This window comes from Asterias amurensis, chromosome 2, assembly GCF_032118995.1.
Source record: "Asterias amurensis chromosome 2, ASM3211899v1".
Taxonomy (NCBI): Eukaryota; Metazoa; Echinodermata; class Asteroidea; order Forcipulatida; family Asteriidae; genus Asterias; species Asterias amurensis.
Genome location: NC_092649.1, coordinates 6,770,941 through 6,794,916, shown reverse-complemented (window position 1 = coordinate 6,794,916; position 23,976 = coordinate 6,770,941). Strand labels below are relative to the sequence as shown.

Here is a 23,976-nt window from a genome sequence, read left to right as displayed (position 1 = left end):
AAGCTTTTCATTTGGGATACTTGATTTTAGCGCTATAATTTCGATTTAAAAATGAATTTTTATTTTTAGTTATTTCCTTTCACAATTTTGTGAGAAAAATTGTAAACATTGATTATTTTGAATGGTCCCTAAAGCGGATAAAAAGGTCCACTCTTCAGGCAAAGTTGAAATACACTCCAAAGAACAACTTCATTAGTGATGATTATATTCTCACTACCTACACAAATGTCAGAATTTACATTTATTTAATCTAAACATTTAAATCACAATGCTAACTACTTCACACAAACAATGCAGCAAGTATGTTTTGTTTAGTAGTTTTTCAAATTTCAAATTGTTCAGTGTTTTTCTCAATCAATCTTTTTTCTTCTTTATTATATACATTTGTTTAAACACCGTTACAAAAATAAAATATCAAGTCAAATTTCAGTATTGTTAGAAACCTTGAATAATTTACATGGGCACCTTACAAAGTTCTCATTGTTTATATCAAAATGGTATATCTAGACTCTACTTTTAAGACTGACTAATCTTGGTTTTACCAAAAGATTGAACATTGACCTCAGAAACTATATCCCTAATACCAACACACAAAACTTTACACTCCCACAGAGTGACAAAAACATTAAAGGCAGTTGACACAATTGGTAATCACTCAAAATAATTATTATCATAAAACCTTTCTTGATTACGAGTAATAGGGAGAGAGGTTGATAGTATAAAAGATTGTGAGAAACAGCTCCCCCTGAAGTGACAGAGTTTTCGAGAAAGAAGTAATTTTCCACGAATTTGATTTCAAGACCTCAAGTTTAGAATTTGAGGTCTCGAAATCAAGCATCTGAAAGCTCACAACTTTGTGTGACCAGGGTGTTTTTTTTCTTTCATTTATATCTTGCAACTTCGATAACCGATTGAGCTCAAATTTTCACAGGTTTGCTATTTTATGCATATGTTGAGATACACCAAGTGAGAAGACTGGTCTTTGACAATGACCAATAGTGTCCTATGGGCAATAAGACATCAAATATTTACAAATAAATCCCAAAGCCTGGTTATGACTTGTATACAGAAAATTCAAACAGATCCACTGAGAAAAAAAGTTTTATGAAGATGTTTTTGTTCATAATTTTATCAACTTTTGCTATAACACAGTTCACACTTGAATTTCAGAGAGAATGATCTCAAAACACTCCACACCGATCAACTGCAACAGCATGATTTGTTTGATTCGGTTAGACTGAAGACTGTAGTACTAGAACCTTCTATAACAATAGAAGATTGTTTTTCTAAGCGTTCATGATTTTGCTTAACAGGTATATAAAGCTATGCTTGATTTTATAAGACCCATTTATTTGCATCCAATGTAGCCCCTTGTGACAAGGTGATATTGTGCAGCCAAACCCCTTCTCTTAATAATGATAAGTGTACTGGGTTCTTGTACATTCATTACACAACACACAGGACCTACAGCTTTATGTCCCGGCTAGTTTTACTTCGGAAGATTTTGGATGAAAACAAGGTTTTGGATTTGTATATTGACCATTTGCACTAGTACTACAATGGCAGCTTCTACTGCCACAAATATTTGCCCCTTTATCAGTGAGAATTAGTCTTGATCTAATGAGATACGAGTACCACTCCTGATACAGCGAATGAATGGCTGCAACAACATAAACGTCTTGTAGAAACATCTTCTCTAGTCTTTCATTTGATCCACAACATCCTGTAGTTCTTGTACGCAACGTTGACCGATCTCCGTCAGGTTTTCTCTGAGAGCTTGTTGCAGACGTTGTTCCAGTCCGGTATCTTTCCTGTGAACGAGAAGATGGAAGAAATGTGACGGGTCATTTTTCACCAACAAACTTGAATCTGAGAAAGACTTCAGACTTGAAGCCTTTCTAAGGCATCTAAAAGCACACAATTCTTTACAACGAGGGTTTTTTTTTTTTTCAGTAAATATGTTAATTATACCAATTTCAATATACAACATAATTACAACCAGCTCATCACGTCCTCTGTAGTTGTCTTTAACAGTAAAAGGAGAAAACCAGCTGTGATGAGTTGCAGGTCTGATGAATTCACTAGTGAGTTTGTTCTCCAGTTTTCATCCATATATTTAGCCTTGCTCAAGGCAGTCGAATTATTCACTCCGAAAAAAGACCGCCGCTGTGTAAAAACCCACCCGTATTCACTGTGCGTAACATCGCACGACACGATGCCCCCGTACACTATCCGCATGCGGAGGCCGTCAGGCCGATAGCCTTGTAGGATCTGTGTTGAAGCCACTGACCTCATTACTATAATAAGCGAAGAGTTCCCACGGTCAGCTCATTACCATAATGCCCGCGAAAGACGAGACATGTTTACCTCACACACCACCACCACGGACGCATGATAGGGTCCAAAGGTCGTGATAAGGGAAGTGCGTGATTGGACGTCAAAATGAATAATTCATTTGCCTCACATCCTGTGTTGTCTGATAGGTCTGACGAACGATGTAAATATTCATGAGCTGCATACTAGCATATCCTAGAGCCCCCCCAATTTCGTCCACTATTGGAATTTTTTCAATACAACACATTAAAACGGGAAGATACAGACCCGACAAGGCTGTCGGCCTGACGGCCTCCGCATGCGGTTAGTGGTGTACGAGTGCGATGGCTTGTGTGAACAGTATTCGTGCGATGTGACAGTGTGTATACGGGTGGGTCATTCGGTGTGATCGCACACACCATGCTCAGGGTATACGGCGGGTGGGTTTACAGCTGCGTCTTTTCAGAGCGAATAATGCGACTGCCTTGAGCAAGGCTACCATATATTGGAATTGGTGAAAATGAACATCTTACTGAAGTTTTAATGCACATTCCTAATGAGTCTATAAAAAGCATCATGACCAATTGGGCCCAAACGTTCACATTTTGGGGTTTTGCCTCTGTTTGGATACACCGAGTGAGGATAAATATACACTACCTGAAACAAAATTGATTGAATAGAGAAATATAATCGAGTTGCTTACTCATTGATGATTCACGCAAGACTTGCATTTGCATAGTCTATTGAAACATATGTCTCTATGTGGCATCATTTTGGTTTGGTTTAAATAAAATAAACATTTGCATTGGTATTTAAACATTACAATCAATAAGCTCGCAGATTCAAACTCACCAATTTGGTTTCCAACTACCAATCACAGATTTTCTTTGAATTTTGAAAATATAAAAAAACGTGTTTGTAACAGACCTCAAAATGTAGAATAATTTGCTTACCTGATCAACATTCTGACTACAGTGGCAAACGTGTCACAGTCTTGCTTGTATGCCTACATACACAAAATAATCAAATCAAGAAACTAAGAAAGTGCAACTAATATTTAAGGTATGTATCAAATGAAAATCCAAAGAAGGTCAGAATATTCTTGACCGAAGAACAGAATATGAAGATACATTAAATAAATAGTAAACTTGTGGGTACAACCATGTGCAAATCCCTTTTGTGGGAGTGTTGGCTCTGAAAAGAGCCAGTATGGTCTTGACGTTTAAAACAGTTACTATGTCGTCTTCAGGAGAAAGCTGGACTACTAGTGGTGGCTGAGTTTAGGTACCCCTTGAGGGATGCACATTTGGGTCGGAATAACAGAATGTTGTATTAAGCAAGCATTAGAAACTTGGTCCTTGGAAATAAGTAGGAATATGTGGATAAGACGTCTGCTCTAGACAGCACACAGTTCATATCACACACCATTGAATCAACCAAACACTGTTCTTCATTCTACGTGCAATTATTACATCAAAATCAAAAGTATTTAGATATGTGGCAGATGGTGTACCCGACAATTGTGCCCTTAATTTTTACACACTATTTTCCTCTTGCACAGAAGTAAACCCCCCCCCCCCAAAAAAAGGGATTAAATTAATATCCTGTAAAGAATTCCCTGAGATTCCAAGAAAACAATGAAGACACAATAGGAGGGGATGGGGTACACAATGCATTGTCAAGCACCAAATGGAAAACCACTATCGTCACATACCCACAGAGAATACATTAAAAATGGAAAACCACTATCGTCACATACCCACAGAGAATACATTAAAAATGGAAAACCACTGTTGTCACATACCCACAGAGAATACATTAAATGGAAAACCACTGTTATCACATACCCACAGGGAATAAAATGGAAAACCACTGTTGTCACATACCCACAGGGAATACGTTAAATAGAAAACCACTGTTATCACATACCCACAGGGAATAAAATGGAAAACAACTGTTGTCACATACCCACAGGGAATAAAATGGAAAACAACTGTTGTCACATACCCACAGGGAATAAAATGGACAAACAACTGTTGTCACATACCCATGGGAATAAAATGGAAAACCACTGTCGTCACATACCAACAGGATATACATTAAATGGAAAACCACTGTTGTCACATACCCACAGGGAATACATCAAATGGAAAACTACTGTTGTCACATACCCACAGGGAAAAAAATGGAAAACCACTGTTGTCACATACCCACAAGGAATAAAATGGAAAACAACTGTTGTCACATACCCACAGGGAATAAAATGGAAAACAACTGTTGTCACATACCCACAGGGAATAAAATGGAAAACAACTGTTGTCACATACCCACTGGGAATAAAATGGAAAACAACTGTTGTCACATACCCATGGGAATAAATGGAAAACCACTGTCGTCACATACCAACAGGATATACATTAAATGGAAAACCACTGTTGTCACATACCCACAGGGAATACATTAAATGGAAAACTACTGTTGCGAAACTCACATGTTCCCTAATCAGGGTATATTGATATCTTCAATGGGAGATTAGGGCTCAAATCGAGGTACGACTAAGTTTGAGTGCAAGACTTACCTTGATTATCTCCTCCTTCTTTGTCTTCAGCCTCTCCAGCCTGTCTTGGTTGAAGTCAGGCTGCCCTTGCTTCTTCAAGCCGTTAACTTTTATAGTTGATGATGCAGTTGGACTCTGTATCCGTTGACCAGTACTTGGTGACCAGCCCCCATCATGGCTACTAGGATGAGATTGTGGTCTCGTTGGTGATGTCAGGGTTTGTTGTTGTCCGTTGCCCACGGCCCCACAACTTGCAGGGACACTATAAGGCGTCTCTGTCCGATTGTTCTGGACGACAATGCGGTTTCCCGCCTGCGCGTTGTTGCTGCCGTCAAACGGGGCATTTGTGTTTGCTACGGAAATAGTGAAGGATTGCATTTCGACCTGAGTTGGGACCTGGCTTGTTGAACCCTCATCTCTTATAGTGAGGGGTTTAAGTTGCCAGGGGCGGTCCATTGTTTTAATTTCCTTGAAGGTACCCACTTTACCATAGACGCTGTAGCTCGGTTTAGGGGACAGCTGGGATAATGGTCCTAGTCCTGGGCCCCTTGGTGAAGGGGTTCCTTCCAGGGGTGTCGAGTCACCTTCAGAGGCATCCCAATCTTCCCTCTTACTATGAGAACTAGACTTAGGGGAGAATAAATTGGTAGTGTGACTGCTTAGATCCGTCTGCACCTTCAGCTCAGGGTGAATAGACACCGTGGCATGCTTAGCTGTCATTGTCCTTAGACCAAGTGCTGGTTTAGGCGACGTACTTGCTGCTAACATGGCGTCATCGTCACTTGTACAGGACACAGGAGAAAAATTGCTCAAGAATCGTTCCTTATGAGGTGATGGGGACACTAGTTTCCCTTTCGTAGGGGAATTCTCAGTTTCAGACATAGACCTGGATCTTTTCTTACTGTACTTTTTGGAGTCCACAATGGATACTTTAGATTGTACTTTTCTTTTGTTTGAATAACTTGTTTTATCGCTGAAGCGGTCGACACTTGAGTTTGATCTTTTAGAACTGCTTGGGCTGAGAGAGAATCTGTTGGGCGTCCGAGATCTTGACGAAGACCTTGAGGATCTGGATGATCGAGAACGTGAATGGGAACGGTCCTAGTGACAAAAAAAACCCAAATAATAATAACAAATTATATAGTGCATTTCACAATAACCGTATCAATGCGCTTTACATTAGTGCCCTGGTCATAGGGCCAATAACATCCCTGTCATGTTTCTCAGCTCCCTTGGGTGTATTCAGCCCTGAGCTGCCTGTTAAGGCACTTGTGGCTTTTTCATACACAATATCAACCTCTACCCTCGCAGGTACCCATTTATACCCCTGGGTGAAGAGAAGCAATTATAGTAAAGTATCTTGCTCAAGGACACAAGTGTCATGACCGGGATTCGAACCCACACTCCGGTGAATCAGCACCAGAAATTGAATTTGATGCTCTTAACCACGTGGCCATGACACTCTACAAATGAAACTCAAACAAATGAAACAAATAATAAGTTGATAAATAAATAGGGTGAAAGTAGGCTATGACTTTTGCTTGTTGGAAAAGAAAACATTTGAGGAGTTTCTGGAAAATGTGAATAGTGTTAACATCCTTGACTTAGGGAGAGTGTTCTATTGACAATATGTGACAACATCATTGGATGTTTGGAAATATTTTCCACTGAAAGGGTATTTAAAATAAATTGCCATTTAACACCATTTTAATAGGAGGTAAGAAACTTGTAATATTTTTCCAAACTAAATCATAAGGACTCTTTTCATTGGTAAAATGAACACAGAACTAGTTGAACTTATAGGCACTCTTTAAGATGTTTAGGGACAGACTTATAGAATGTGTGCGCACTTAAAAACATGTTGAGGCAAAAATAATGAAATCAGCTCATTATGAATTGCACAAACAGAGGAGATTTGCTGTCATTATTTAATTCACATGAGTTTAAATTTATCTGTTGTGGTTGGGGGGGGGGGTATTTAGAAAGCTTGAATTTAGTCGTAACTGGATTACATCGTTGACCAAAGTATGATCTGACAATGAGCTTTGATGGTATTATGATTTGCATGACTGAAGCAAGCTTGTCAGTTAAGAACTCACTCCGCAGTAGTAAATTTCATAAAGTCCCCTCGATCAACTAAGCGAAATAAGTAGTCACTGCCGATTTCCTACCTTCCGCCCAGGTAGTAGTTAAAAAGCAGGACAGTTCTTTTCAGAACCAAGAAGTCTCCCGCATTCCAAAAATCTACTCTGTGGTAGTTGAGAAGTCTCCCGAAAAATCTACTCCACGGTGGTAGAATATACTACAAGTTCTCAAAAGTAACATAATCTACCCAGCAGGTAGACACACACATGGTGTCAGTAATAAGAGAATATTTCCAGCGGTTCTCAGATCTTGGCCTTGGTGCCCCTTTAAATGAGGTATGTTTACTTGCACTGGCAGTGACTTTACCAAAAACAGGAAACCAGGCCCAACATAATGTCTTTATTTGTACATGTTCTTTTATCTTACAGTACTTCCTGACAGATTTAAACTCTGGACCTGTGATTTATTCAAACCCATTCCTGGTCGTCTCGGTTTACACTCGCAGAAGCATCGTGATCATGTGAAGAGCAGTGACCATGTAGATGAACTATTCTCAGCCAATGAGAGATAATCTAAAATCAATATACCGTAATCTGCGAGCGACTAAAACTCACTCTTCGTTTACTGCTGACTTTCTCTCTGCTTCTTGTTCTTCGCTGTAGCAAATGAAACAAACAAGAAACAAAAATAAGTTATTGTGTTCGCCATTGAGACAGTTGGATACAGATAAATTTACAAATGATTAAAATATTTATTGTCATGATAAAATTTAAAAGAATTATCCTCCCTGTGCATAAGGGGAATACATACAAGTAAAGGCATAACAGCAATAGGCAACAAGAATAAAAAATTACAAATTTACAGAAATATACAAATATAACAGAGTGATCAACAACATCCTGTAGCAAGTACAACAAAAATAAAAAAAACACGTTATCTTGACCATCTGCTAATAAAAAGCCAAATTGCACTAGGCAGAGTGGAATCCTTAAACCTTTTGGTCTGATGGTGGCAATTTAAAATAAAGCCCACAGTTGATAGAACAATCTTCATTGCACACTTGTTTAAAAGTCTGACGATGATTATTTGGGTATTGGCTTTAAAAGTTGATTTCCTGCTTGTTGACTTTCAAATCTGAATGTCATTCTCAATTTTGTTATCATGACAACCAAAAAAAGTACAGGAAATATTGTGATACATTTGATGCATTATAAATTAGTTTTTAATCTGACATCTCACAGTTCATACCAGTACCATTCCACCAGAAAAATAATTCCACCTGAAAGATCACTGATTATGAAGTTCCTACCAGAACATAATATTAAATCCGTTTCAGTTTACAAAACTGTTAAATTTGAGGCAACATTTTTTGAAGAACCTCCAAAATCACTGCTGCATAATTTGATTGCCGAAATCAAAAATAAGCTCATTACAAACATGCACTAAAATCCTTGACATAACAGTAACTGTTTTTGTTATAGGCATAGGGGTGACTGTTTTAAATTCGGACAGCCTGTTTTATCTATCATTGAATGTAAATGTATTGTAAGTGAACAATTTGGACCAACAGTTTTCTAAATTTACAGCAAATTTTAACACCCTTTATAGAAAATCCTGGCTATAACCTTGATCTAGACTCGGTGGGATTCCAACATCTGCTCACGAATATTGGGATCAGGGATAGGGCAGGAATCAAACTAATGAACTAAAATCACTTTTACACTATTAGGGCAACAGGTAATCTTTCATAGTTTCTGCTCGTCTACCTTTCTCTTCGGACTGATGCTTCTGTCCGAGTTGCTTGAGGAGGAGCGACTTCGTCGTCTTGATCGAGACCTGAAGTTCCGGGCTGGGGAGAGGTGGCTGTAGAACTGTTGAGCAAGAAATATATATAGGGTCAATTCAACATAGTGTACTGTCTAATTCACATCAAGTGTTATTACTTGTTTACCCATGAAATACTGCTAAGCAGAAATGAAAGATACATGGTTGGAGACTACGGATGACCAAGCTGGCTGCAAGAGGGATCGTGAAGTGTGGCGTGTGTATCATCTTGCTTGTCTCAAGTAACTTGGGTCGACGGAGTCAGTGAGTAACAATGAGCAGAGTACCAGTTACAGATGTCACATTAGGAATGCTATTTTGACTGGTAATCTTTTTCTAGTAAGCATAATTTTGTTGTGCTTAGCTACTGTTTGTGCATAAATAGCTCCATGAAATTGGGCCCATATCATGATCCAGTGATTTTGCTGTTTACAATTTTCTAAACATCTTGTTGCTCAGTGGTGGCTTGTGTATGACACTCATAAAATATATCTTACTTTCACTGTTTTATTACCTTCACTGTACATGTGTTGGGCTTCTCATTGATTGCAATTAACATAATCTTGACAATGGGCCAAAGGAAGTGTTATTGTTAATAAGATAGAGGAAATTATTCTGCTTAGGAAAACATTGGGAGAAGGATTGCAGCAAGTTGTTGAAACCAGATGATAGGGTGGTTCGGCGAACTTTAAAAAAAACCCAGTAGTTTACAACATTTCAAACTGATGGCGCAGTTTCATGTCAGACAAAAGAGAGTGTCCAGACAACACAAATAGTCCTTTGGTAGAGAATGCACGAGTAGACATCTATGTTTTTAGTTGCTGCTGAAAGGCGGGATGTTGTGTACTTCTGACTATTTGCTAGAAAAACTGAAATCCCAAAGTTCTGCAAAAAAAACACCCCAAATTGAATCTCAATTCTGCTTGGTCGATCCATACCAACAAGAGTGTGTTATGTATGCGGCATCGACCATATCAAACCCTGTTTTTACGCTGTTTTAACTCTGGGTATTGCGCTTTTTGATACTATGTAACAGATGCAGTACGTCTCACAAAGTTTTCATTGTCATTAATCTTTGGAGTGCTTACCAATCTATGACTCTAAGACACTGGACACTATTGGTAATTGTCACTGACCAGTCTCCAGTCCACTTGGCGTATCCCAACATATGCATAAAATAACAAACCTGTGAAAATTTGAGCTCAATTGGTTGTCCTTGTCACACGAAGTTGTGTGCTTTCAGCTGCTTGATTTCAAAACCTCAAAATCTAATTCTGAAATTTGTGGAAAATTATAAACCTCTCCCCATTACTCGTTACCAAGTAAAGTTTTATGCTAATATTTATTTGAGTAATTACTAATAGTGTCCACTTTCTTTAAGTGTATAAAGAATTAGCCGATGGTCAGCCACTGTGGGCAACACCAATATAATTTCAAGAAATGTTAATTGATTAATTTATTAATTTACCCTTTTCTTGAAGCAGAATGGCCTCCTGGCAGCCTGAGCTCGCATCTTCCGAAGTCGATCCTGCATAAAGGGATCTTTAAAACAAACAAACAAACATTTATAATAAACACATAAATCATCAGTCAATTCAACTAAGCTCTCAAGTATTATCAAGCATAAGCTACATGGGACTGAATGTCAAGTAAGGAGCCCAGTGTCAACCCGCCTATTGTCCGCTCTCACTTTGCAGCGATGCATGACGCCAGACCGACTCCATCCACTCAGAAAGCCATCAAAATTAATGCATTAATGTATGCTTCGCTGACAGGCCCAACAAAGAACTATGTTTTGTAAAAGAAAAATGCAAGCAGCGCAATTTATTTTAGCCATTGTTTAAAAAATATTATTCTGTTTTATAATTCATTGGTTTTTATTACTTTGTGTTCAATTATCTTTATTTATTATTTATGCATACCCCGAGTGTGGCGTAACATATCTATGGATCAACCTGTATTTGGTTTTGCTATAATATAGAATGATTAATTGTTTTATAAAAGCCAATTATTTTGTTATTGCTTGGGAGACCTCATTAGAAAATTTGATAGGATTGGCAATCTTATCTTAAATTTTGCATATTCCTCTCTTTGTTGTTCAGAGATCCTTGTTTTATACACATCAACATGCCCAAGCTACCATAACTTCTACTACATCTCCACTAAATAAGATTTTAATAATAATAATAATAATAATAATAATAATAATAATAATAATAATAATAATAATAATAATAATAATAATAATAATAATAATAATAATAATAATAATAATAATAATAATAATAATAATAATAATAATAATAATAATAATAATAATAATAATAATAATAATAATAATAATAATAATAATAATAATAATAATAATAATAATAATAATAATAATAATAATAATAATAATAATAATAATAATAATAATAATAATAATAATAATAATAATAATAATAATAATAATAATAATAATAATAATAATAATAATAATAATAATAATAATAATAATAATAATAATAATAATAATAATAATAATAATAATAATAATAATAATAATAATAATAATAATAATAATAATAATAATAATAATAATAATAATAATAATAATAATAATAATAATAATAATAATAATAATAATAATAATAATAATAATAATAATAATAATAATAATAATAATAATAATAATAATAATAATAATAATAATAATAATAATAATAATAATAATAATAATAATAATAATAATAATAATAATAATAATAATAATAATAATAATAATAATAATAATAATAATAATAATAATAATAATAATAATAATAATAATAATAATAATAATAATAATAATAATAATAATAATAATAATAATAATAATAATAATAATAATAATAATAATAATAATAATAATAATAATAATAATAAAAATAAATACCACTTTTGATTTACAGTGTAGCGTTGTATCTCAAAGTGCCAATTTTTATTGTTTTATAACAAATTTGTGAAAATTTTGGGGCAAACAAACCTGGGGCAAACTTGTGATCTCTCTAGCAATAACTTTAACTGTGTTCTTTTTAGTGTATTGCAAAACACACTCAACCTACAATTGTAGGCTACAATGGTATAAGCCACAGGGGTCATTATTGGTTTTGAAAAGACCCTTGGTCACCGATCGTAAAGACAAAGTAGTAGGGCTGTTGGGTTGTTAATTAAGAATTACCAATTAAGAGTTGTCTTGTTCGCATCATAAACATGCACATACAGAAATTTGTTCCATCCAAAGGGATGGAACATTTATAATCTGCATTCAAAACCACAATGAATGATATTGAATAGTCTGGTCTGACCTTGGTCTGATTACTGCCCAACAGTACAGTAGGGTTGAATTAATTAGTATGGAAAGGCATGGGAGAGGAGACCCTTTCATTGCTGAGCTGCTACGTGTATCTAGAGAGTTAATCAACTAATAAATATGAACAGCTCAACAATGGTATAAGCCACAGGGGTAATTATCGGTTTGGAAAAGACCCTTGGTCACCGATCGTAAAGACAAAGTACCAGGGTTGTTAATTATTAGAATTAAGAATTAAGAATTTTATTGTGCGCATTATAAATATACATACAGAAATTTACAGTTATTTGTTAAAGACAACGTTACACAGATTAAAAGGACAGAAATGTACACACTCAAATAAAACATTCACCTAAATACAGGCAAATTTACAAAATATTACAGTGAGAGGGGAAAATTAAAATGCAGTTGACTAGTTCCAATGTTAAAGCTAAATGTCAACTCATGCCAGTACCAAACCTCCCAAGTCACACTGCATGTTCTTTTCAGAACCACAACTCAAAGAGAGATTGTATAATCATCACAAACATAACCGAATTCTATAACAAATCCAGTTGTCAATTGTTGTCTGTATTTTGTTTGTTTAATTCCACCATTAGTAGGTCTATGTCTAGTATAAAAGAAAAGTTGCTTTGATATACTTACATGACGAGTTGTTCCGCCTCAAAAAGGTCTTCTTGAAGAAAGAGAGCAAAATCTTGTAGCCAAAAATTATCTTTTTGTTAAACCTGAAGAAAAATGTAAATAAAAGGGAGAGAATAAATAAATAATGCAAAATATTTGTTATCATTCAAGATGAAAACACAACGTCACGCCATCAACTATTTTTTTACATTTATACATACCAGAGGTCCTTTTGATTAGTAAGCAGTTTGCAACAGCTAATTCTATTATCTCGTTATGAATTGTCAGCACACTCGGCTGCAGTGTAGTGAACTGCTGTTTTGCAGTTGAAACGCTCCACCAACACATGAGAGGTTCTACATTCATCAAATCAAAACAACCTTCACAGTCTATTTGTAGGTCTGCCTCAGCAGGTAGCCCAAGGTAGTAAAAAATGATTGCACTCTACAACACTCAAGCTACATAGAAAACAAGGTCAAGCAGAAAACCTTACTGCATCCAGCACTTATAAAGAAATGTCAATTAATTTGACTGTACCTCAGTGATTTGACATGTCAAGCCCCATGAAATAATAAAATGGAATTCAGACAAAGAGACAAAGACACAAAGCAATATTAGGGGAATCTTGGTCTGAACTTGTAATATTGAGAGGGGCATAATTTATGCCAGGTTTGGGACTGCACTCTCTCTCTCTCTCTAGTCGACCGAGGTCGGAATTATGTTGAGGCTCGCCCATCCCTGTCTATCTCTCATTAGGTTGGGAAGATCAGCTGGAAGCACCCCGATGTCCGTAGCAACTACATCGGTATAGCTGAGCCTTTGTCTTCCCCTGTTTCTCCTTCCATGTTTCGGTGACCAGTTGATGAGCTGAGAGACAGGTTCTTTGGTGCTTCTGTATGAATGCCCTGCTAATCTCAGACTATGGGACTGCACAGTCAGGAGGTACATTTTGCCCTGCCTACATGCTCCAATGTGTCTCATTTTAGATATAAACATAACGCTAAACATTGCGCTAAAGTCAGCTTTCTTAAATTATACCAGCCATGTTTTTTAAATTGTATAATGTGTATGCACAATGTAAAATTTGGTAGCGCACAATAAATACTTTCAAATAGTGGAATGTGTATCTGTATTTAATAATGTTGAATAAATTTGCATTGTAATGTAAGGTCAGTATCTCACCAATAACAGCAGATCAGCCTACCCGCCAAATCTCAACAAATCTTGTATTTCAGATCTTTTGCATTTAATAAAATTTAAACAAAACTCAAAAGATATTTTAAATAAATAGACTCTGCTAGGCTTTAAACATCAAGTCATTAATAATTTATGTTTGTTATTGAACAAATTTCAAAGCCATATATGTGAGGCTTAATTATGGGTTAAAGCACATCTGTTCGATCAATTTTGTCAATCATTTCTAGACTTTCAGCAAATTTTTCAATGTTTGAAAGACTTTAAAAAAAAACCCTGATTTTCTCCTTTTTTCTTGTCTTTCTTTTTCTCACTTCTTGTCCTCACGGTGATATGCGCCATATAAGAATTGTCTATTATGATTATTATTAAATTAAAAAAATATTAATACATGTCCATCAAACACTACATACAGTATTATTACCTTAGTCATGGTTTCTAGACCATGTCACCTTTGTTTATAAAAACAGTGACTTTGTAAAATTAAAATAAACTCAACAATGCTGGACACTGTATCTATGTATAATAACAATAGTAATAATAACAAATTCTATATAGCACATCTCACAATAACCGTATCATTGCGCTTTACATTAGTGCCCTGGTCATAGGGCCAATAACATTCCTGTAATGTTTCTCAACCCTATAGCTAGGGAGTGTACAGCACTGAGCTGCCTGTAAGGCGCTTGTGGCTCTTCATACACAATATCAACCTCTACCCTCGCAGGTACCCATTTATACCCCTGGGTGAAGACAAGTAATTATAGTAAAGTATCTTGCCCAAGGACACAAGTGTCATGACCGGGATTCGAACCCACACTCCGGTGAATCAGCACCAGAACTTAAATTCTTTGCTCTAAACCACCCGGCCAATGCACTCTGATATTATCATGCATTCTATTATTCCTGACTTACATTATGTGTGCTTTGTATTCAGGAAGAATGGTTACTTGCAATATTTCTAACCCTGCTTCTAATGTACTGTAGTTGGTAATGAATTGTCGTTTTGGTGCTGATGAGAACCCTGGTCTGTCTAATTTCAGTTGAGTTCTAATTATATTAAATATTATTTAAAGGGTGGCTGCAGTGTTTGTTTTATTCATTTAAACGATTAAACATGACTTTTTAAACCTGAAATATTTTTTTCTATTTTTTATTAAATGCGCAAGTATTTTAAAAATGGTTTTCAAGAGATTAGGGGAACTCGCCCCGCCCCTAAAAGGGAGCCTTCATTTGCATAAACGTGACGTCATGTCGGTAACCCGAGCCGTCGGGCCCCCTAGCTGTGTGCTATAGAGACATGTGCACTGTGTGGCCTGGTACCTAGGCGCGTGTAGTTAGGGACCAGACTCTTTTTGCCGACGATATGTTTGAATTCCCGACGTGACGTTGATGGTACGGGGGCGGGAACAATCCACAAAACGGGGGGCACGACTTATTCGCTAACTACACAAGTCAGATATGTCGGGAATAAACAAAACACATTTTCTTGATGTTCAATACATATCAGAAATAAATGACAGCAAAATTAACTTTTTTATTTTAACTCACTGCAGCATCCCTTTAATAACACTTAGGCTACATAGTTTTGAATCTACTTCAATAATTATGGTCTCCTCTAGACAGATGGTTCATGTCTGTCTATATGAGTGGTATCCAGTATAGGATCATTTACTAACTACTAAACCTCAATAGAATTAGGAGGATGCCATGTACTTGTATGACTAGTAACAATACAGAATCAATACAGAACATTTTCAAAGGATGGGGACTGGCTCAATACTCTTCACTGCCCCGATCATCCTAAAACCTTCAACCCCCCTTGAAAAAACATCTTGAGTTTTTAAAATGTGTCTCTGTGAGAGGATTGAGAGAACCTCACTCATGTGCACGTACACATGTACACATGTACACACATATTCCAGCATACACTGTGTAGTTCCACCATGGAGGAATAAGAAATTAGGAGGACCTAATCCTTATAATATATCCATGTATACATAATTTATGATTCAGAATAGAACACCAATACAATGCATCTCGTTGTTATAATCACCATTTTCCAATAAAAAATAACATAGTTATAGAATAATCAGTCAGCAAGTTTAGATCTACAATAAATTCCCCTTGATTAAAAGAATTTCAAATTTGTTCCACTTCACGTCAAATACATCAATTGACATCGCATATAGTTATACAAAGTCCAGTACATTATGATGAATTCATTTATTTCATGCATCATCTACTAGCATGACTATGTCATACTGCCGTTAACTCACCATTGTTTTTACTATCAATTATCTTCAGAGCCATCACACACCATACGCTGTCTTACAGCAAGGTACAGTACAGAGTTTGTCTTGATCAAAATTTATGGCAACGTTACCTCCCAGTTGCTCCACACATCCACTGAGAAAATCATGCGTGTGAGATCACAAGATGAGTAAATCAAGCAGGCAGTGTCAAAGACACGTTGGCTTTGCTCATTGGAGGGCTATTCCTGCCTCCCTCCTCCTCCTACACCCCCCCCCTTTGAAACAGTTTCCGTGGGGAGAGCCTATTTAGTATGTGTTTAGACCTTCATGCATCACTGCACACTCTGAAAAGTCTTGTGTTTGTTTCTAGGCAGGCAGTGGATGTATGTAAGGCCAAACGTTGCCAATCATATAATAAAAAAAACCACACACAGGCAATGATTTCAGCCAGCAGTTTTGCCAGGAAAATATTTAGCGAATAGCATTTTAAAGACACTGGACACTATTGGTTATTGTAAAAGACCAGTTTTCTCACTTGGTGTATCTCAACATATGCATAAAATAACACCCCTGTGAAAATTTGAGCTACATTGGTTGTTGAAGTTGCGAGATAATAATGAAAGAAGAAACCCCCTTGTCAGACAAAGTTGTGTGCTTTTAGATGCTTGATTTTGAGAACCCAATTTCTAAATTTAAGGTCTCCAAATCAAATTCTTGAAAAATTACTTCTTTCTCGAAAACTACATCACTTCAGAGGGAGCCGTTTCTCTGTTTTATACTATCAACCTCTCCCCATTACTCGTTACCAAGTAAGGTTTTATGCTAACAATTATTTTCAGTAAGTACCAATAGTGTTCACTGCCTTTAAAGCCATTGGACCCTTTCGGTAAACACTATTGTCCAAGGCCCACACTTCGTGTATCACAACTTCTATATCAAATAACAAACCTGTGAAAATTTAGGCTCAATCGGTCATCGGAGTCTGGAGAAAATAACGGGAAAACCCACCCGTGTACCCGCGCGTTTCGCCGTGTCATGACATGTGTTTAAAATAAATCCGTAATTCTTGCTAACGAGAATTTATATTGTTTTACTGTTTTCTCAAAAAGTAAAGCATTTCATGGAGTAATATTTCAAGGGAAGTCTTTCACCACTACCTTCTGTAAACCCTGTAAGTTATTTGTAAATCTGTGAACTTTTTTTTTTTTCTTTTTTCTGTACCGAAAGGGTCCAGTGGCTTTAAACTCATTTTGTGCACACTGAATGCTCAATACTAGTAATGGTATTGAAGCAGCAAATGGTGATTTTTTTTTAGTAGCAATTGATACATTTCGGGTAGACATTTGCTCTGCTATTACAAGGGAAACCATTTACATGAACACACGAACAATGCATGTCTCAGTGCATGGAGACCACAATTAATCAGTCAATTTTACACAATGGACATAAATGGTACAATGTTATTTTATATTGTCCAGTGTTATTTTTAGGAAAACCAACTATGCAGTGTCGTTTCCTGGAGCGGTTAATATTTTATAAATCTATCACCATTTTTGTCAAGTTTTCCATACGGTACATACTCAATCCTCGATACTGATCCCAATTATGGTTAAAACTAAAAAGGACTTGACCATCTATTTCAAGCTGAAATTAATAGTATTTTATGAATGCTGTTTAGTCTTAATTGCTATTCTTGTATAACTGTTATTGCTTTGTTTAAAAAAAAAACGAATGCAAAATTGAGACAATTTTACAAGCACTTAAAGATGCTATGTCAGATTTTTGGCCGATTTCACCCAAAAACTTTGTTTTAAAATTCAGGTATTTGGATGGGGGTCGAGAAAGTTACAAGCTTTCATTTTAGCCATTGCTTGAAAAAGTGCGCCAATTATTAGTAGCAGTGAAATAAAGTGCTCAAAATTAGTTTTTGTCGGGATCCCGACAATATATCACATGACAAATTCTTATGTGTTTTATAAGAAACGTTTTAAATTTTTGTCATGGTTCCCAACCATTAAAAGTAAAAGTTAAACTTGTTTTCGTTAGAGCGGGTGATACTCTTTGAATTACCATTCACTAAGAAAAAAATCAATTTTTTAATGTTTGAGGCAAAAAATCTGACATAGTATCTTTAATATGGAGAAAATTTGACAAAATAACTAACAAAAAGAAAGATACAAAACAAAATGCTAAGACGCAGCAGTGAACATTTAAAAAATTTACAAAATAAATAACTTGACCATTGGTCTTTCAATTAATTAGTGATACAATTTGTCGGCCTGTTTGAGCTGATATTGTTTTAACCAGTTTCTAAATGAATGAGAGCTTTTAAAGACACTGGACACCTTGGTAATTGTCAAAGACCAGAAAATTTGAGCTCAATTGGTCGTCGAGGTTGCGAGATAATAATGGAAGAAAAAACACCCTTGTCACACGAAGTTGTGTGCTTTCAGATGCTTGATTTCGGGACCTCAAAATCTAATTCTGAGGTCTCGAAATCAAATTCAAATAATTTAATGGAAAATTACTTCTTTCTCGAAAACAACGTTATTTCAGAGGGAGCTGTTTCTCACAATGTTTTATACTATTAACAGCTCTCCATTGCTTGTTACCAAGTAAGTTTTTATGCTAAACAATTATTTTGAGTAATTACCAATAGTGTCCAGTTCCTGTTACTGAAGTGACTTCAGTTATCGTGTTTATCTTCCCCCTGCATTCCAAGCCTATGTGGCGTATTCTGTGACAGTTTTGTTTTAACAATACAAAAATGTAACAATCAGAACATGTATTTTTTTTCACCCAGCACCCAACCAACCCCACTGATCTACGTCAAATCAACAAACTTTTCTGTACGTGTGTGCTTTTTTAGTTTGCAAATTGACTGGTTGGCTGATTCTCCTTGTTTTATGGTACACTTACAGACTAAAGCTCAAAATACTGACTGAGAAACATATGGCGGTGACAACCATGGCTCCCTCCTCAAACCACCTCCCTTTTTACAAATCACACTACATTTCAGGTTAAATTTTATTACTCATGTATTTTTAATCCATTTCGCAATTGTAATAATAGCTCCACTTCACACAAACTGACTCAAACGATTACCATCTGGAGGAATTTCTTTGAGAATTTAAAAATGCCAAAATTAGTTTTTGGACTTTGCCTTCCACTTATGTTTTGCAGAGTCTCAATGTCTTTTCAGAACCATCAGTTTTTGTGATAAAGAAATAGCTAATTGACAAATTTGAAATGAGTGATTCTTGGGGGTCAAACTTGTCGAACAATGAATGCAAGCTTTGGAGCTTAGTTGGAAGTAGCTTAAACCTTGTGTGTACAGCAGATGCGCGTACAGCAGATGCGCGCACATCATGTGACGTACACACTACAGAGTTATAAATATAGTAAGGACGGAGTCAGTTGCTGGTATAGTTTGAAGGAGCCAACCAACAATCACCCCATCCATCCATCTAGAGAGGGTACACGCATGACACAAACTACAAATAGGGAAATTCCCTTTTGAGTATCTGGTGTTGTGCAATGAGTTTTAACAGTGTATACACTTTGTGGTAATCTGCTTTGCTGTGTAGATTTAGTATGACCCTCCTTTTGTGGCAATTGTCAAACACAACAGCTACCAAAGTAATAACACGGCAACAGCCTATTGCTCTTTACTTCAATTACTTGGTTTTTTTTCACTTGATTTAATACTTTCAATCAATATTTTTAATCAAGTTATTTATTTAATTGGATTGTTCACTTTAATAAGGTAATGCTCACTCGGTTACTGATGTGTTTTTATATGCTTGAAAATTTATGTTTTGGGGTTTTTTTTGCTTAATTTCCTTACTTCCCTTTGATTTTAACCAAGAGGTAGACCTCCATGGTTTTACTCTATTACTTTGTTTTTCATTCATGCCATTCCATTTCATATTAAAGTTTATTCAATCTCTGGGAAAAATGGAAATAAACACATATAAACATCATAACGCTGTTTCCTGACTTGATTTTTGAGGGAGCATATAAAAAAAAAATTAAATTAACTAGATTTTACTTTAAAACTATTTAAAACTTACATTGTACATATAATACAGAAAAATTTGCAAGTCTCTAAAATACATGTAGACAATAGAATTCGCTGTTGCAAACTGCTTACCAACCAAAAAGGACCTGGTACAAATGCATTAAGCTTGTTGGCAGCCAGGCAATTCAAACCATTCTCAAAGGCTTTGAAACAGACTCTGCTAATGTCAAAACAATAGGCCACCAACAAATTTGTGCGTGAATCTGAATTAACTTTGTACACCGTCACTTTGAGAGATGGCTTCCAGAAATTGCTAAAACCTTTTACAGGGGGCGACTTTGTAGGGGGCGGCTGTGTCGAGATGCAATATTGTTAGGGATGACTTTGAGAGGGGGGCAAGTTTGGTAGATAATAGACGTTATCCGACATAGTGTTCGACAAACTATTTCTCATGTACACACGTGTACGAATATCAAAATTGGTAACTCACTTTTCACAGACTTCCTTCGCAGATTCAGGGTTTTCAAACTTCAGTGCCAAATATAACCGAAACTGCTGTAGTTGAATACGTTGGTAGAGGATTCGGTTAGGGTAACCCTTCTCGTGGAAATACGCACTGTAGACAAAACATAAGTAATCATGAAGAAACTACAGATTATGCCGTGGAGCCATTTAGAATAGGTTTTATACCAATGTTTATAAACATATTGGGTTTTAAGTAAAGTTTATACACCTGGTTTAAGAGAAGCAATTATGGTAGAAAGCCATACTATAGAACAATAGTGTCATGAAATTACCCGAGGGTTGCTAGCTAATTATGCGCCTGCCACAGTACATGTTAATTTACAAATGACCAGTAGCCTTGGTAGTACAATAGAGTCCTTTCCAAATTACTTGGGAAACTTATATGATAACAATGTTAAGGAATCAGACAATATTAGAAGAACAATTTACAAGAATTGCAGATCAAATTGTATGGTCACTTTTAACGTGAAAGCTCAAATAATAACATGCCATGAATTTCATCTTTGAGAGCGCAAAGCCATTTCTAGAATGCAGAAGGCACTAAGTTCCATTGGAAAATCTTAAAAGTCTATATGAAACTTTTGAAGGGGGGCAGATGCCAAGACCAGAGAAATGGATGCCATTTTTTATATATTTATTTTTTATGCAAGTCGCCAGACACACAGGGCCTGAAGGCCACTTCAAGGTGTGGGCTACAATTATTTTATTCCAGAGGCCGTTGCCACCTACTCCTAGGGCTGAAACAGCGTTACCCCCTTTACAGTCCATACGGATGTTGGCTTGGGCGTCATCAATCTGAAGCCTGGCTGGTAGAGCAGAAAGCACTACCTCTCTAATTTTACGTAGCAAGTGTCATGGCTGGGTATTCGAACCCACACTCTGCTGATCAAACACCAGAGTTGAATCCGGTGCTCTTAACCTCTCAGCCATGACATGCCTTTATGACCTCCACTTAATTCCAGGCCTGTATGTGTATTATAGTAGCAGTAAAATATGTAGGCCTATGTCACTGTTCATCAGGCAAACAAATTGACTAGAGTAGTTCTCAAACTTTTTCAACTCCCTGGGGAGCATACAACCACAAGATGCTTAAATCAGTGCTAAGCGGCTAATTCAGGTTCCAATTTATACACCAGGGCATCTGGGTAAAGAGAAGCAATTATGAAAGGCAGTTATCAATAGTGTCATGGACCAGGATTCATACCCACACTCTGATGATTCAGCCATGCCATCAGAAATCTCTCAGAAAAATGTACGAACCCTGCCACCACTTTTTAGTTCATTATGAAATAAATTAACTTCTGATTTCCTTTTAGTGAAAATGAGTGAAAAGTGGTGGCAGGATACATAAAGTTTTCCATTCTCTCTTCATCCTACCATGGAGGTGATTCTATTTTACCTGACATCAGATGGTTTGACGTCGTGAGCGAATCCGTTGAAGAAGACTGAGCAGGGGTCACCCCCATTGGGATCAAATCCGTTAGCCATTGCAAGTCTTTCTCCCTTCAGTTACACAGGGTACACATAGCTCCAAAGCAACTAGAAATACAACACACACAATAATTCATTTTAAGTTTTCTAACGATCTTGAGTAAAAAAAGAAGAAATTTATAAGAAGAAGAATAATACATTAATCACATCTTTCTCACAAATCTAGTGAGCCATAAGAGTACGACTGGATTATATGGCAGGCAATTCAACTGAAATTCTATGTGCTAATCTACATTCATAAATACCTTAGACAGTTTCGCTATTCCTATTGGTTGAGAGCGCACACATGGGTGTGTATAAACTTTTGTTTATGACCAGTAAAAAAGTGTTAATTCATGGGCGTGACATGTGACCTTGCACCTGTTCTTTTAAGACAGTTTCTTCATTCCTATTGGTCGAGAGCAACGGCTGAAACAGTTGTGCCACATCATGCGATACGCGCGATGCCCACAACATTCCTTATAAGGAATTGTTTACCCGAAGGCAGCGGAGGGCTTTACCATTTCATAGCTGGAGGGGTGTTGAGTTGAAAGAAATCATTTAACAATTATAATTTTGGCATTTATTTTACTATTTGACCAAAAAGTGATGATGTTTTTGACCGAAAAGGTATTTATGAATGGGAATCAAAGTGTGTTGAATCAGTTTTCGACTAGTGGTTTAAACCCGCCGAGGCCTGGTTCTTGATAATTTACCTCGACTTTGTCTCGGTAAAATTATCAAGAACCAGGCCTCCTTGGGATTAAACCACTAGTTGTAAACCTCTTCACCACACATTGATTCCCTTATCTACATCTACATCTCAGTGGGTTCTCATCAAAGCCTGTTCAGCATCCATATGAGGAATGGTGGGCGGTGCTTCCAGTAGTGGACACTAACATCAACAATGCTCTTGCATTTTAACTATTTTATACAGGTGTAAATAGCCGTAGACCCAGTCACTAACCGAGATTTAAAACAAATATTTAAGGAGTAGACCTACATGTACAGCACCCCACCACGCACTGGATCATGGATGGTTCTTTATTCAGTAACTTGGGCGCTGTACATGGTTCGTGCACACGGATGATGTCAACATATTTTTGTTTAATTTAAAAAGAGTACAGCACCCCAGGTACTGTTTCTATGACTATAAGGCTAAAATAATCTTTTAAAAACATACTACTGGTACTACTCTAAGTTTATTGTGGAAGTCTTTCCCATTTTCTTTACTTTAGTTTACACTACAGTACAGATGAGTTGTTTATTATGTTATAAAAAAAAACGAATAAATCTTCACTCACTTTTCCTGTTAGTGTATGTAGATTGAGAGAAATGGCTGATTCAACTGCTTTGGCTTGGGTCAAAGTACAAATCGAATTCCTTGTCAGGGATTACCGAGCAGACGACCAAACTTCACTTTGTAGCCAGAACTTTAGCCTTTAGTTTAGGGCGAGGACTCAGGTCAGGAGTAGGAAGAACAAGTAAAATCCTATTCGTGTGCTGTGGTGCAGTGTCAGGATCGGTGGGGGTGAAGATTCAACAATTTTAAAAAAGTCATTAGAGTCTTATAATTTATAGACATACAATGGTCAACCCATACAAAAGGTTGCCTGTGTTGTGTCTAGCGTTTACAATTTAAACCCATGCGGCTCAAGACAGTACACAATACCTCTGAAAAGAACATTGTTAAGCTCAACAAAGTCACAGAGAAGATCTGGGCGACACCATTTTTTGTATTGTTTTGTAGATTCTCTACCGCCACTCCTGCAAA

At 36.4% G+C, this 23,976-nt stretch overlaps 1 protein-coding gene across 3 annotated transcripts; it reads right to left on the bottom strand.

Annotated features, from left to right (window-relative positions):
* Window positions 1–33: 33 nt before the first annotated feature.
* LOC139950324 (uncharacterized) lies at window positions 34–23,971 on the bottom strand. 3 transcript variants are annotated; one of them, XM_071948940.1, is made up of 10 exons: window positions 23,507–23,971; window positions 22,132–22,271; window positions 20,698–20,823; window positions 12,759–12,841; window positions 10,248–10,321; window positions 8,722–8,826; window positions 7,543–7,611; window positions 4,892–5,971; window positions 3,267–3,319; window positions 34–1,811 (listed from the first exon to the last, which is right to left on the bottom strand). In XM_071948940.1, the coding sequence occupies exons 2-10, from the start codon at window positions 22,218–22,220 to the stop codon at window positions 1,697–1,699; spliced, it is 1,794 nt and encodes a 597-aa protein (XP_071805041.1). In that variant the 5' UTR covers window positions 22,221–22,271; window positions 23,507–23,971; the 3' UTR covers window positions 34–1,696. The 3 variants fall into 3 exon arrangements, with proteins under 3 accessions (XP_071805041.1, XP_071805047.1, XP_071805056.1); XM_071948946.1 differs by having other exon boundaries at window positions 7,570–7,611; XM_071948955.1 differs by lacking the exons at window positions 20,698–20,823; window positions 22,132–22,271; window positions 23,507–23,971 and adding an exon at window positions 16,211–16,401.
* Window positions 23,972–23,976: the final 5 nt, after the last annotated feature.

Excerpts from the sequence above, each read along its gene's own strand:
- LOC139950324 (XM_071948940.1), bottom strand. The coding sequence starts at position 22,220 with ATGGCTAACGGATTTGATCCCAATGGGGGTGACCCCTGCTCAGTCTTC. Across the intron at positions 8,827-10,247 it reads CATTCTGCTTCAAGAAAAGG|TTCTACAGCCACCTCTCCCC; the intron begins GTAAATTAATAA and ends CTTGCTCAACAG. Across the intron at positions 5,972-7,542 it reads TTAGTCGCTCGCAGATTACG|GACCGTTCCCATTCACGTTC; the intron begins GTATATTGATTT and ends TTTTGTCACTAG.